Genomic DNA, 15,992 nt, shown 5'->3' on the forward strand with positions numbered 1-15,992 from the left:
AGCCCTACAGTGCCACGTGTTGGTCCATAAACCAAATCGTGACAATGAGAAGCTAGATATTCCATCTTGGATTATTTAAGAGAATTGTTTGACGTGTGGGCTCCAAGAATGATTCATGGTGAATGTCTTGTGCCAGCCTAAAACCCACAAACTCCATTGTTCAAAAATTCACTGAACAAATGGCAATTTTTTTTTCATTGTGCTATGTTGTCAAAACTGGTATTGTATATAACTGACAGCACAATATAATATTTACGGTACTTTTGTAAGTACTTTTTAGAGTCTGTACTGTTTTACTTATACTTAAAGAATTAAGTACTCCTACTTAATTACAAAATGTGAGTAATATTGCCACCTCTGAGGCCTAGATTTTGCCAAGATGCTCCTGTCGATAGTCCACTATTTGTTTCCTTGATATTTGTTTCCTTGATACTGTGTGTATTGAAATCGATCTAAATCACAATTGTACACATTATGTACTGTTTAAATCCTGCCAAATGGTTGGTTGTCCTCCATTTTAGGTATTCATTTCTTTTAAACCACCACCCATGTCATAGAGACTGAACTGCCGATGCATGATGGGATCCCGATTGACTTTGACTAGATTGCCTGATATTTACATTTTTCCATGTGACCTGCGTGTGGCCAGGAAGCCCTAACGAGAACTGTTCACATGCATACTAATTATCATCTGTGAAAGTCACTTGTGGCAAAGAATAGGTCGGAGCGAACACAGACGAGACTGTCAGACGCCATTTTGGCATCGAGTGATCAACAAAGCACGGGTCAAACTCATTTACCTGATAACGGTTTAATCTCTTCATCACTCAGACGGCCTCAGAGTAGCTAAGAGGACACGCGAATGTGAGCAGCTTCCTCACATAAATAACGCTGAAGGACCTCAATTGTGGTCCGCACCCCTTTGTCTCATTTCTTCAAAACTTCGATGTTTTTGCAGGATATGCTCAAGCACCCATGAAATTTTATTTTCATACCAATTAAAAAAAAATACTTACCGGTAATTACATTCTGTTTGTGTCAAAACGTACCCCCTTTGCCATTTGACAGAGTTGCGTTTCCCCTTAAATCTTAGGAAGCTGAAAAAAAAAATCCCACTAAAGCTTTGAACAAATGCACCCTGAATGCTTTCTTAGAGGCCACTGGAAAAATAAAATGCACCCCAACCCTAACAGAATCACAAACTGGGATTTGGGGAACCATGTTTCATATATTTGGCAGAGCCTGATAATGAGAAGAGGTTTTTTTTCTTCCCCCTGATCCAATCTATTATTTTAATTGTTGTAATTGATTCAAAACAAAAATTGCATCCTTTTTTTGCAAATATGTAGAGGAAAAAGTACAGATACTGACATTAAAATATGAGTAAAATTAAAAAGTAGTTAATAGGAAACTGAGTACTTGGAATAAAATGGTCATTGCACTTCATCTCTGCAAGGGGGGCAAACGCAAACATCACAGGAAAAGGCATATAGGCATATACACACCTACTGGGATGTGCCTTTAGCTTTCCTCTTTTACGGCCACCCTTCCCACTTTAACGTCCACATGCTGTCTTCAGTTACGTCCGCCTTTCCTCGATGTGAGCAACGTATCAGCCTAACATCAGTCAGTCAAGCGGACCCCTCATCGAAGTCGCACAACAGCAATCAGATTTTGGAAGTCGGTGCATACGCAACGCGATCCATATCAGTCGGCGTCCCATCAATTTTCGAGAAAATGTAAGACTTTTAAGTGTGCCTTTTGGTCGTGGAAATACAGTTTGTCGTCTGTGAGTACCTTCAGATAAGGGCAACACACAAAACATGTTTCTTCGTTTGAAGAAGTACTACCACATACGTGATTATGTGGAAAGCATGAACATGTGAGTGGAGTCTGCAGAGTCTTCATGCATAGCATAATTAGCGATTTCGCCACCACTCCTTAGCGGTGCGATCACCAGACCAAAGCAGCAATTATCATGTCATCTTTTGATCATGCACATGTGTAAGCAGCAATGGTGTTATGTAACCTCAACATTAGAATGTTTACATTTGCAGGAGTCTTCATTATTCCCGAGGCGGCACCTTGTTTGTATTGGGTCTTGTATGCCTGCTGAAACTTTCAAGACTATAAACCACTTTACTGATTTATTAATTTAATCTTGATTATCAAGAAAGTTTTCATATTTGTATTTGATATTTATCTTGTTCATTTTGTTTGAAAAATGTCCTTCATGTTAATATAAAATATTAACCTACTCGACCGTGTCTTTAAATTACAATCCAAATGTCATTGTTGTCTGTTATTATTTAAATTACACGGCATGTTAATTGTGATGTGTAGTGGTTCCGTGTTACATTTTTCATTCAGCTAAAAATGTGTTTCAAGACTAAATTGGCCACAGACATTGCAGTTAGGATTAGTCATGGCAATACAGTATCATTGATGACGTTCACGGGCAATTCAAGGTGGACTCCGCGATCCTGAATGCAGCAATCAACCATGATACGCCCAACAGACCGAATCATGTGCCGTTGGTGCCCCTTTGTGGTCAAAGTGCAACATGCCTATTCTAATGACTGTCGTATGCACTGTATACTATTTAGAATAGGCAGAATAGAGTAGATATACTTTAATACATTATCATATGGTATGCAACACACACACACACACACACACACACACACACTAGTGTAGTCTAGTGTAGTGATTCCCAGCCTGGTTGTTGTGGCACGTCACTGGACCTGGAAATGATACAATTACATTTGATTTCTCTGAAAATAGATACTCATCTTTGAATAGTATTTCATAATACATAGTTGGCAGAAGGTCTAATGACCGTGTGTATCCACCTGTTGCCATTCATCCAGATGGAAGAGACCCAGATTTCACATTTGTGAGTTAATTGAAACAAGCTCATACTGTATTTAGTTTTTGTGACGACCCGTTTGGATTTCTTTTACAATGTAAAATTGTGGTTGGTAAACATGATTTGTGGTCAGCACAACTGCCCTAGTCTTGAGGTTAGGGTTCAACCTTCTCGCCCTCTTGTGTGGAGTTTTTATGTTCCCCTCTGCTTTGGGGTTTCTATGGCTTCTCTAGCTTCAACATTCCAAAAACGTGCATGTCAGGTTCACTGAAGAAGCAAAATTGTCCAATGGGCTGAATGTGGGTGTGAAACGTTACTTGACTAGATTTTACTTGTCTAGAATTATTGTATGTTGTATATATTAATCATTCCATGTACAGAACTTTGTATACAGCGATGGCTGTTTGAAAGTGATCTATAAATACAGTTGAGTTGAGTATGTATGATTGATTTTCAGACATTTCACACGATCACCAGCTTGAATTTAGCTTTATTGATGTCATTATTTGTGAGTTCATACATACAGTGCTATTTATTTAACTATTTGCTTTATGTGGAAGAATACAAACACATGGTAACACTACAAAGTGAAAAAGAACAAGCACTTTTTCTGTCAATGTGCAATGCATTTATAACAAGAGGAAGCAACAGCCAGTCGATAAGATTGAAACTGACCTTTTGCCAGCGGGTCACTAATTCATTCTGCCACTGTTTGGATCAGTGCTGATGAACATGACCTTGGGAATAACCCAAGCATCTATTTGGAGCACGACCTCACCTGCTTCTCCTTTTTTTTCCAACAAATGACAAATAACAACATGCATGCAGGTGATTAAATGTCTGCACCAGTCGGCCACTGTCCATCAATACATAAATATACCACAGGTCTAAACACAAACATTGAATTTGAGTAACAGAACAGGTAACAGATGAAACATCAATGAAGCAGTCATGTGAAATTATGCAACAATGGACCCATATCACATTCAACACGTCTATACCATAAAAGAAAGCAAGACAGACTTGTTGCAAGTTGAACGTTTTGCAAGGGCAAATTTTACAAAGTGACTGAATAATGGTGTCAAGATAAAAACACAGAAAAGAATTCGCAGCAACCTTGATGAATTCAAAGTCCGTGTCACTGACTCACAAAGTGAAACAGCAAAGAATCTTTCATTTGAAACACCTAAGACCCTTCAAGTCACTTATTATATTCAGTTTTCAATGGGAAACAGGCATGAAAGAAGCCATTAAAAACTCTCTTTTTAATCATTATATTTTTTAACCTTTATTTTTTCGCCTAGCAGACTCAACTTTAGCTAAAAAGACCAAACAGTATTGCGCATACAGTATTACATTTAATGATTCGGATGATTAGATTGAATGGCTAGAAAAAATGAATATTTTCAAATCAACTAGTTGCACATTTTTCATGATCTTTTTTTATTTGTATTTGTTTATTTTGAAGGCAGTATGTTCAGTTCGTTGAATTCAATACAGTACAGTTTGCAAGTGTTAATGGGATTGAATAAATGCAATAATCACTGATGATGTAGCAGTACACTCCCCTGTGTGTGGGCAGCTTAGGATCGGTTCCCACTCAGTGATGGTGTGTATGTGGGTTTGAATGGTTGTTCGTCTCTATATGTGCCCTGCGACTGACTGGGGCTGAAGTCAGCTGGGATAGGCGCCAACAAACCCTCTGACCCTCGACAGCAGGAGTCACCAGACTTTTTGAAACTGACAGTTACTTCTTGGGTGTTGATTAAAACACAGGGCTACCAGATAAATGTACACATCTGAAAATTATTACGAATTCACAATACTCATGTATGTGAAGACACTTATCGTGTTAATGCTTTAGGTAGGAGCCAGATAAATATCAATAGGCTCTCTTAATCTCTGCCAGTGTTTGTGTTTTCAAATTAATACTTCTACACCATTCTTAGAAAATGTCAATGTCCCGTGACTGATGAACCTCTTTAGAGCAGGCCCGCGGATTACTGATGTGATGTTCGGCGTCCATATGGTGCCCGTGGGCAACACATTGGTGACCCCTGCTTTAGAGTTTAAGCAATGTTGAAAATGGATGGATGGATGAAATATTGAACTGTGCTTCATAAAGTAAAAAAGTAAAATCCATTTTTCTTTGAGTGCCTTTGTGTCAGTTTTTTTTCCCACCGCGGGCCTCTAAAAGGGGAAAAAAAAATTGTTTGGTGACAAGGTATGACTTTGTAATGAGCGTCTATAGTTGCCAGGGGGCGACGAAAGCACACAAACATAAATTAGACCGAAACCATCATAAGGTAGCAGGCCCACTGGCCCGTGTTTGTGTAATTTCAGTCCTGAAGCAATACGCGTCAATCGGCAGTTTTTTTTCCCCCAAAAAACATCATGTTAAGAGCATTAACACGAATACGATAACAAAGACTCTAAGGAACTCCGCCAATTGTCTCCGTTAATACAAGTGGAGATTTGTGAAGGAATACCATATTAATACTAAAAGGGAGTCTCAAATTTTGCTCAGTGAGAACAAACGGTTATGGATCAACTTTCCACTGTTCCACAAGACAATGGCACAAATCATTTTGTACTTTTCAAACACTTCATATGAATTAAACAATCATGCTAATGTTCTCGCTGTGCTTGTGTGGGTTTTCAGCAGGTGCTGTGTCTCCCTTCCACATTACTCAAGACTTAAATTGGCCGCAGTTGTGATCGTGAGTGTGAATGCTTGTTTTTCTAATGTGCCTTCTGATCGGGCTTGGGACCATTCCAAGGTGTAGCCCACCTCTTGCTCAAAGTCAGTCAAGATAAGTTCCAGCTTACCCGTTAACTTTTATTTCAATACGATGTGTCAAAACATCTTGGTGGACAATCAGTTTACCTATGAACACATTTATGTTGATACATATTGGTCTTTTTTTTTAAATACATGTGACTTTGACACTTTCACAATTGAAATATTTAGTTGATATCAGCACTTTGACTCTGTTGATTTTTTTTCCCCCAGGTCATTGGCTAATGCAACACAAAATGGTGGTGGACATAATTTTGTTCGTGGAAACCACTACACCAAACATTGAGATGTCTACACTTGTTTGTTTTTTTCTGGTGTCGCTTGAACAAATGTACCGTTTCTTTTTTTTTTTTTTTTTTACTTTCTCTGGAGTGGCTGCTCTCACGCAGGCCGACATTCCAGCATCTTCTTGAAGGCCTTCCTAAAACTGTCATCGAGAAAGGCGTAAAGAAACGGGTTGAGGCAGGAGTTGGCGTAGCTGAGGCTGGTGATGAAGTAGGAGATCCCAATGAGCAGCGGAGTGGTCCTCAAGTCGGTGGTCAGGGCCACAATGGTGCTGAGGTGGAACGGCGTCCAGCAGAACAAGCAGACGGCCAACACGATGAAGACCATGACGGTGACTTTCTTTTTGGCTTTGTCCAACGCTTTGGCGTTGCTGTTGAGACGCATGTTCCTCAGCTTGTAGAGCATCAAGGTGTACAAGATGCAAATGGTGGACACGGGAATGGCGAAGCCCAAGATGAGGGTGTAGATCCGACTGGCTTTGAACCACGAGCTCTCTGGTGCGGGGAAGCTGAGCACGCAGCTCTTCCTGCCATCGTTGGGGTCGATGAAGACGCCGGCGAAAATGCTGAACGGCATCACGATGAGGATGACTAGAACCCACACACACAAGGAAATAATCTTGGCTGCCCGGTAGGTGCGGTAGGGCATGCGCTTGGACCTCACTGTGGCCAGAACCACCAGGTAGCGGTCCACGCTCATCACAGTCAGGAAGTAGATACTGGAAAAGATGTTATAGTGGTCGATGCTGAGGATGATTTTGCACAACACCTCCCCGAAAGGCCAGTAATGCAGCAGGTGCTCGGCGATGCTGATCGGGAGCACCAACGTGAACAAGTCGTCGGCGATGGCCAGGTTGAGGATGAACATATTGGTGACCGTCTTCATCTTGGGAGCTTTGAGGATCACGTAGATGACGGCCGTGTTGCCGGTCAGGCCCACGGCACAGATGACCGAGTAGATGACGGGCAAGATGACGTAGAGGTCAGCGTAGAAGTAGAACTCGGACGGAGGCGTGCAGTTCAGATCGGTGCGGTTGCCCGAGGAGAGACCGTAGAAGTCAACAGAGTCGTCGCACAGTGGCGGCGCAAAGACGCCAGCCTCAGACACGTTCTCCATGTTTTGGACGGGAACCCAAGAGTCCCTAATGATTCATATCAAGGATGTGTCTGAATATTTCCAGGGCAACGCGTTCATGCACACTTGAAGATAAAGATGAATCTCAAACAAGTCTAGGTGTGAGGAGTGGACATCTAGATCCTTATGTATGTCTTGACTGTCCGGCTACTGTTGGAATTCTTTTGGAATGAACAAAAAAAGTCTTCTTGGAGTTCAAATAAACAAAGATCCTGTCATTCTTCCTCCACGGGCACTTCTTTGGGTGTGAATCGACTTGTATTCTTTAAACATCAAAGCCCTTAAAGCCTTGCTTTCTCTGAATCTATTCTGTCTCCAGGAAGTGTCCCTTCAAAAGCTGTACGGTGCTCCTCTAGGTGGGCCCCGCTCCCTCCTTCTCCTTTGAGCACCCTGGAGACAAAGCGGTTTTGAGAGGAACGTGTAAAAATATTGTACAGACAATCTGATTTCAAATAATGCAACCATTATAATTTACCTTCAGTAACGAGCTCCAGCGTAAGAGAGGAACAATCCCTTGAACAGCAGCTGAAAAATGTAAAAATAGCAAGCAAAATGCCTTTTTCTAAATAAACTGTAAGATGCTTATGAAGAATTGCAAGGAGGAGAATTCAGCCACCGTAGCATTCTGCCTCTTCACTCCTCCCTCGACTCCTCAGCCACTCCTCGCAATAGCATTTGTTGAAGCTCTCCCACTCTCTCATTCTCCCTAATTCCTCTCCCCTCTCTCTCTCTCTCTCTCTCTCTCTCTCTCTCTCTCTCTCTCTCCCTCTCTCTCTCCCTCTCTCCCTCTCTCCCTCTCTCTCTCTCTCTCTCTCTCTCTCTCTCTCTCTCTCTCTCTCTCAATGGCATGTGGTCCAAGCTTATGTTGGGCTTTAATTTGGGTAGTTTTATTTCCATTTATTATTATTTTTTTAAATAATGTGGTGATTTTCCTCTATAACGGTTGGGAGGAGTGATCCCATTGATTATGACACTCACATGGTTGGCATCTTCCCCAGGGCCTCTGCACGGTTAGACGTGCCCAGAACAACTCATTTGGAGGCATCCTAAACTGATGCACAAGCTAACCGGCATCAGGCTCCTCCGGAACAAGATTCTTGATTGTGACGTTCTCACCTGTCTTGTTCCATGAGCATCTCCATTCAGACATCACCCACAGCTCAAGCCAACGGGTGAGTGGGGGAACCTGCATTAACTCGTAAATCGTACTTCACCACGTCAGGGCGGTGCACCGTTCACATCCTGGAACTGGAGAGGGAATGCCACCCTTTCCTGGGTGCAGCCATAGTCTCAGATTAGGAAGTGATCCCTCGCTGCAGTCAATTTGATTCATCCCAGTGAAAGTTGAAGAGCGCAGTCTGATGAAGCCAATAGAAAGACTTTCCTTGGGCAAACATTAGAAGTGTTCAACCCACAGCATCCTAAGTCGAGGTCTGTCGTGCCCCATCTGCACCACATACACTCAAATGGTCCATCACATCCCCTGACTAAAAGTTGTTCTCCGTGGAATTACCAAACTCCACCCAGGCCTAAATTTTTGCCTCAGACACCACCAAATCCACATTCCAATTGAAAAAAAGAGAAGACTTTTCAGACTGCTCTTCCACCAACACTTTTGGGAAAATCTTTCTGACAGAATCACTATTTCAAACAGTTGGCAGGTTGTTACTGAGAAGTCTAATTCCAAAATAAATGAAAGACCAGTACGCATTTCCAACATTTGACGAGATAATTAATTCCATCAAATGACAAGGCACAGAAAACATCATCTGTCCAAATGAGACTCTTTGAATACTGATTGGCTTCTGTTAATCTCAGCCTGAAGATAAACACAACAGAAAACAATCATCTTCGTGATTCGATGCGGTGGTTACTGAAGACACAAACAGTTTTTTTTAAATTCTCAGTCATATTGTGCAGTTGTGGAAAAGTCATACGTGTAACTCCAAATGATGTTATTTCCAAAAACCTGTCGCTATAATACAGTCATCAGAGTGAGGTTTCAGTTTTTAGCAACGCTGTTGTCATGGAAACATGTCCTGAAACATGCAGAGAGTGTGTCGCCTCTCCTCAGTGTAAAGCACCATTCCTAAACATGACATTCCCTTCAGCGCCTGCACACTCATATCGTACTTTGAAAGTCAGCAAGGACCTGGAAAAAGAAATTAGAGAGATTCTTTCAGGTCAACTGACCACTGCTCATCTCCATTCTGGTGGTAGCCTTTTTGAATATTTTAAAACGCCTAAAACCCAGTGGATTCTCTTCACTAGGAATTTTATTCAAAGGAATAACGACAATATAGAGGGAATATTGGATCGTAAAAACATCCCCGGGTCCCTCCTCTGAGCTGAGTCCATATTGTTTGTGTGCTTCAACTTTCAACATCAACCTTCAACCAAAAACATCAAACACCCACTCATTCACAGTTGAATTGCGCTCAGATTTCCAACTTTCACTTTTAGCCAGTCTTGTCATTCCTATACGATCAGTACTCTCATCCGCATGATTTTTGGGGACAGATATATGTGTCGAAATTACAACATAACACATCTTACTAAAATATTGCTCGGGTGCAAAGTTTAACAATTCAAAAGCTGTCACACTGATCCTGAATTAAAAAATAACACAATGCCAGATGATATTGTTTTAGTCGAGTGTTGCTGATGACTGACCATAGCGAAAAAAAAAAAACTTTTCACCATTGTGTGCACCGCATGACTTAGGTCAAAAGGTGAAAATAAAATCCACCATCCACAACGTTTCGTAAGGAAACATTCTTCTCATGACTTGTAAATGACTAACGCAATACAAAACTGCCTGGTCCTTACCACCTCATTTAAATACCATTCGTCACTGCTTTCAAACTCAAGGCCCGGGGACCAGATCCTGCCCGCCAGGTCATTTTATGTGGCCCGCGAAAGCAAATCATGTGTGTCAACTTGCTAAAATCTGTACCGAAATATCAAATTGTCATGTGAAATAAATGACGTTGAAATTTTGCAATAATTTTGTTCTCCTGTTTACACTCACTTGAACAATAATTGAACAAACTATTACAATTGACTTGAATGATCAAAACTAGTAATCTATTCATTTCTGTTGTACAAATGTTAATTTTGTGGTTTCACTGTCATAACGACCCTCTGAGGGAAGGCGTAACTCCAAATTGGCCCGTGAATAAAATGAGTTTGACAGCCCCGCTCTACGTGAATAAACCTTGAAACCAACAGCAGAATTTATGACAATGCATTTGAAAATTTAAAAGCGGTTAGAAGGATGACGTGGATAGTTTTACGGTGACCTCTCTGATACCAGCCCATAAAGCTCAGATGATCGACCATTAGCACATGAAAAGACTTCCCGGGAAAACAAACAATCCTAACACGGGCTCAGAATCAGACTTTAGCCCTCCAATGTCTGTAAAACACTCAACGCAATGACACCACTTGAGAAATACTGTGACACGAGCTGCCCTCCAGAACTGTAGATTGATGCGAAAAGCCCAATAAGACCATTGGTCACCGGTAGCGGCTGGTGTGGAATAAAAATACGTGTTATCCAACCGAGGAGACAAAAATGAATATTTGAAAGACAAAAGAGCTTGCGCAGTTTATTGTTTTTTGTTGCCAAAAAGGTAAGATAAGAGACATTGTATCAAGCAGAGGAAGTCTCCTGCTCTGATCTTTATCTGCACCCACATGCAAATGTATCAGAACAAAAACTCAACACAGGGAGACCCAGCCAAATGCATCGAGATATTAAAAAAAAACATGTGAGGACATTTTACCTGAGGTAGAATACCAACGCAGCCATCTTCTTTTCTTCCTGAAATACATGAGCAGCGGATAAGTCGACACAACAGAGTTCAAATGGCAGTTTTTTTGTGCTCAGATCTCACTGGTTTATTTTTACCAGAGCTGTCAGTTTAGCGCGTTTTTATTGGCATTAATTTAAATGAATTTTAACGGGATTAAAAATTTTCTCGCGAGATTAACGCGGCACACGTCACAAGCGGATGTTACATTGCTCTATAAATACACCAGAACAAAACAATCAGCGCGCTGCAGAAGTCCACGCCCATGTCTATGTGCCAGCCACGGCAGCATGAGACACCGAAAACGGATACTTAAAGAGTTTATGAATGGAAAGTTTACTTTTAAAAAGTTGCCCGATTGCTCCACTGACAAGACCAAAGTTATCTGTTCTTCTCTCTCTCTGTATCATACAGGTATACGATGTATGCCACTGACACGATTGTTATTTGTTTGGAACTATTTTGTTTGGAAGGTTGCAGTGTTCTGTGTCCGTGTAAATAGAGCGGGTGGAGCTTCTCTGTGTTCGTCTGACAGTGACAGTGCGCTACAGTGGTAGCGACCTAGCGAAAGTAAAAGGTCTCCAGTGTTGTCATCGAACCAAGTGTAGTCATTCGAAATGAGGTAGACACAAAAACCGTAGAGAGACTTCCGCGCAAGAAGGACCAATGCAATCAACCTGACTGTGTTAGGGGGAGTGAACCCCCCACCCCCTTTCAGAATGGCTTGCCCCTGCAGCACGGGGGAAGTGCGTGTGCTTGTTTGTACGGCCGGCAGTTTCAAATACAGCGGCACATAATGAACACCGGTGTCTGGTGTCTCGTTATTCTTCAACAAACACAGCAAAATACAGAAACAGACTGCTGTGTTGAAAACAAACTTGAGAAAAATGAAGTATGCAACCATGGTTTAAATCCACTATAGGCTGAGTACTAATGTACCTTAGATGTGCACTTTATAATGTTATATTGCTCTGTTTTGATTTCATAAACAAAGCTGTTAAAGCAGCTGTTGTGTGACAAAATATTTTTTTCACCATTATTGATGGACAGTAATATTGTGTGAGAGATTATGTGTGAATAACTGCAACAAGTGAAAAATGTTATGTAAAATTGAAAATCGAAATTGTTATTTCAGTAAAAATTTGCATTTGGCACAAACTGCTTCAAACAACAAAGCGTGTGACGGAAAAGTGGTTCGGACTGACTGCACGACTGTTTTATGTTATGTGTTGTGTTTATTATTTTACTTTGTTAACTGTTTTGTTAAGCGCTTTGTTACAGCTGCCACTGTTGTGAAAGCGCTATATAAATCACCATGTATTGTATTGTATTGTATTGTATAGAAAACGGATTCATGATTCCATGTTTTACAAAAAATGTAAAAGGCAATTCAGAAATGATAAAAAATGTGTGAGTAATCACGATTAATTTTTTAGTTCATTTGAGTTAATTATGACAGTTGCATTTTTAATTAGATTAAATATTTTAATCGTTTGACAGCTCTAATTTTTATGTACCGTCTCTACTTGGTTTCCTTTCTTTGATTTTATTTATTTATTTATTTATTTATTTTTGAGTCGTACAGTCTGCAGGTCGATATGTGTTTTTTGTTTTTACATCAAACACACGTAGAATTTGAACAGGTGTTTGTCGTCTTTTTATATCTGCTGAATAATTTGGCACTTTACCAGGTGCTGGCACTTCCAAGTCAGGCATAAGGGTGTTATAGCTTTGTAATCTAATTACGCCAAGTGTTACTCTGCTACAATTAACTACGGCATGAGGGGCAAGGAGCACAACAAAAATTAGTTTTGCTGGAATAACATTTTGTCATAATATTGCATGACGAACCTACTTACTGGTAATTTTCGAACATGGTCATTAAAAAAAATAAAAACGTAATCTAGTCTCTTTAATCATGACCTTTCATCAAACATTTTGTTTGTTTTTGACGACACTCAGTTTGGCACTGGTCAGTCTCAAACGGTTGTTGTCAACTATTCAAAATTCATGTTTTTCTTTGATTCTGATTCCGGTGAAGAGAAACAAATGGAATATATGAATTGAAATATGATCAATTGTGAATTATTACATGCTGCTTCTGGCAGCACAAAACCTTCAAATGATGATTCTTGACTTAGTCGTTTAATTTTAGGGGCATTACTGTATACTATACTAAGTAGTCTCCTTTTTATTACTACAGTATACAAATTGCCAAGATGGTAATTTTACCATCATGACGGTACTCGAACGGTGCCCAATTAGGTTTTTGTTTTTTTGTTTCATTTTTGGCCAATGTACCTGGTGTCTCTGTTTAAATGCCAGCCCTAGTTTTTCAACTGATCTTGTTTTTGTTTTTTTAAGCAATCTTTGATTACGTACTGTCACCTAAGTAGAAACCAATTGATTTTGAAACATGGACAACTCAAGGTGGCCATGGCACCTACTGTCCAAAGTCACATCATTTGCAGCAATGAACAATTTAACACATATAATCACTTAGGACACACAATTATACACACACACACTCTCTCTCTCACACACACACACACGCACACACACACACACACAAACACACACACGCACACCCTTAGGCTTTCAGGCTACAAATGTGTGTGTTCAGGCTACAAATGTGTGTTATCTATGGCTTGTTGAGACTCCATTAAAGGCCACAGTAATTGACTTGCTGCTGAGAGACATTCAGAGGTGAAAGGAATGAATGAGGTGAGAATCCCCTCAACCCCCACTATGCATCAACAATGAGTCTCCAAACACAACTGCCTCCTTGCCTCACTTTGTAAGACTTTGTAAGTTATCAACCAAAATTTGTGGGGAGAAATACGTAACATGAAATTTAGAATGTTGCAACTTTTATTCAAATCAATATTTGGAAAACCCACACAAGTACAAGTAAAAAAAATGTAAAGTCAAACACTTCAGTGCCTCAACTGAGATTTGAATACAAAACCTTTCAGCTCTGAGGTTGATGTCTTCCTCAGTTTTCAGCTGTGCTTCAGAAGATTTTGCAATCTGGCATGATCTAATGTCTATTAAGATGTACCGGGCTGTATAAATGGGCTCACATTTTGCTCTGTCCTCCCCGCTGCTTATGGCTTGTGACAGAGAGAGTTACCGACTCGGTTCACATTAGAGTCCAATTCCAGCACATTAGGTTTTTCACTTCAGAGCCCACTTAAGACCAGATCATGGCTGGCTCGCTCTGGCAATCTGATTTCCCGAAATCTGCCAGCATCCAATCATCACAAATCTACTTAGATTCTGATAAATGAGAGCAATAAAAGTGAAAAATTTCTGACCTGTGCTACATCATTGTTCTTCACCACTTTATGTACCGTTAGTTTTTGTTCCTCCTTTTCTGTCCACGTCGAAGACTGCATGGTTTTGTCAGCATTTTTCTCACAAACCCTGAATGAAAATTCCATGCCCATTAAGGTTGCCCACACACACAAAAGCCAGTCACAAGAAGGAGTCATGCCATATAATCCATAAAATCCTTTCAACAATACATGGTAACATTTGACCTCTCCCACAACATTTTTCAAAGTGTGCAAGATTTCGATGCAGAAAAATCCATTTGCAAGGCTCTCAGGATAGGTTAAATGAAGCAAATTACGGCTTTTAATCAGGTACTGGTTTCAGCTAAAGTTATGGAATTGTCGTATGTATTCGATTAGGTTTTTGTAAATCAATAATATGTTTGTCTTCCGGCAACATTTCCTCTTCCATCACTTCAAACTTCCTTTTACGATTGCAGTGCTCTCCCAAACTTTCCACAGTAAAAACCATCAGTGCTACCGAATTCCCAAGCCCTCAGTTTGATACTGCGGTTCCCACCATTTTACACCTGTGCTAAAAGCGTGCGTGAGAGTGAACAAACAACTTTGGACCTGAGATTTGGGATCTTAATACCGTAAATCAGGTATGTGATTAAGGTTACTTTGTAAAATAATGAGAAGAATGTCTCCCACAGTTATATTTTTAAAAACAGTGTTTTATTTGATACCTCATATATATAATTTACATTTGTCAATTAATGTTAGTTTTAGATATATACATGTATATTTCCCCTTCACACATCAGTATAGGTCTAAACTCAACTCAACTCAACTATATTTATAGAGTACCGTACGTTCGAACAGCCATCGCTGCATACAAAGTGCTGAACATGGAGCAATTTAACATATACAATAAACAGTAAAACAAATCGGTAACAAAGACGGTAGAAAGCACCGAACAGTAAAACCAAGAACAAATACAAGTCATGCTGAGTCGATTGTCAAAGAATACAAGTGAGTTTTGAGGTGGGTTTTGAAGATAGGCAGTGAGGAGGCTTGTCAGATGTTCAGTGGGAGGTCATTCCAGAGAGAGGGACCAGCAACAGAAAAGGCTCGATCCCCTCTGAGCCTCAGTTTAGTTCTTGGTACTTCCAATAATGTGTGGTCCGCAGACCTGAGGCGCCGGGCAGGTGCGTAGGGCCAACTAGGAGCGGCAGATTTTACAGCAGCATCTGATAAGACTACGTCAAATAAAACTGCCATGTCATAAATCCAATTTTCAAGGACTTCCAGATTTGACACCAGTAGACCATAAGCAAGGACATGGTCTAAAATATGTCCTTGTTCATGTGTCGGGCTGGTCACATATTTCACGAAATTAAAAGAGTCGATAAGTCTTAAGAAGTCCTTTGCTAGTGGTTTTTCCGGACAGCACACATGGATATTAAAATCCCCCATTCTATTTTATCTAATCTAATCTAATCTAATCTAATCTAATCTAATCTAATCTAATCTAATCTAATCTAATCTAATCTAAAAGCCAAAAGGTCATCATGAATAACAATTGAAAATTGGCAGGGTAACAGCAAACATGGCAACACACACACACTCACACACACACACACATATACACACACGCGCACACGCACACGCATACACGCACACACACACACACAAAGAATGCGTTCATAACACCACAATAAAACCAAGCTACTTATTCATTACATCCTGGAGGAGGAGGCCTAAAGTTCATTTGAGGTGTAATTGTTCCTCCAATAATCACATATCAAGGC

The 15,992-nt window shown here is 40.4% G+C and overlaps 1 protein-coding gene across 1 annotated transcript; it reads right to left on the bottom strand.

Annotated features, from left to right (window-relative positions):
* Nucleotides 1-3,346: 3,346 nt before the first annotated feature.
* LOC127596715 (neuropeptides B/W receptor type 2-like) lies at nucleotides 3,347-7,765 on the bottom strand. The gene is made up of 2 exons (XM_052059533.1): nucleotides 7,564-7,765; nucleotides 3,347-7,478 (listed from the first exon to the last, which is right to left on the bottom strand). Exon 2 carries the CDS (start codon nucleotides 7,068-7,070, stop codon nucleotides 6,051-6,053), a length of 1,020 nt encoding a protein of 339 aa, XP_051915493.1. The 5' UTR covers nucleotides 7,071-7,478; nucleotides 7,564-7,765; the 3' UTR covers nucleotides 3,347-6,050.
* Between the last annotated feature and the right edge of the window lie 8,227 nt (nucleotides 7,766-15,992).

Source organism: Hippocampus zosterae, chromosome 2, assembly GCF_025434085.1.
Source record: "Hippocampus zosterae strain Florida chromosome 2, ASM2543408v3, whole genome shotgun sequence".
Taxonomy (NCBI): Eukaryota; Metazoa; Chordata; class Actinopteri; order Syngnathiformes; family Syngnathidae; genus Hippocampus; species Hippocampus zosterae.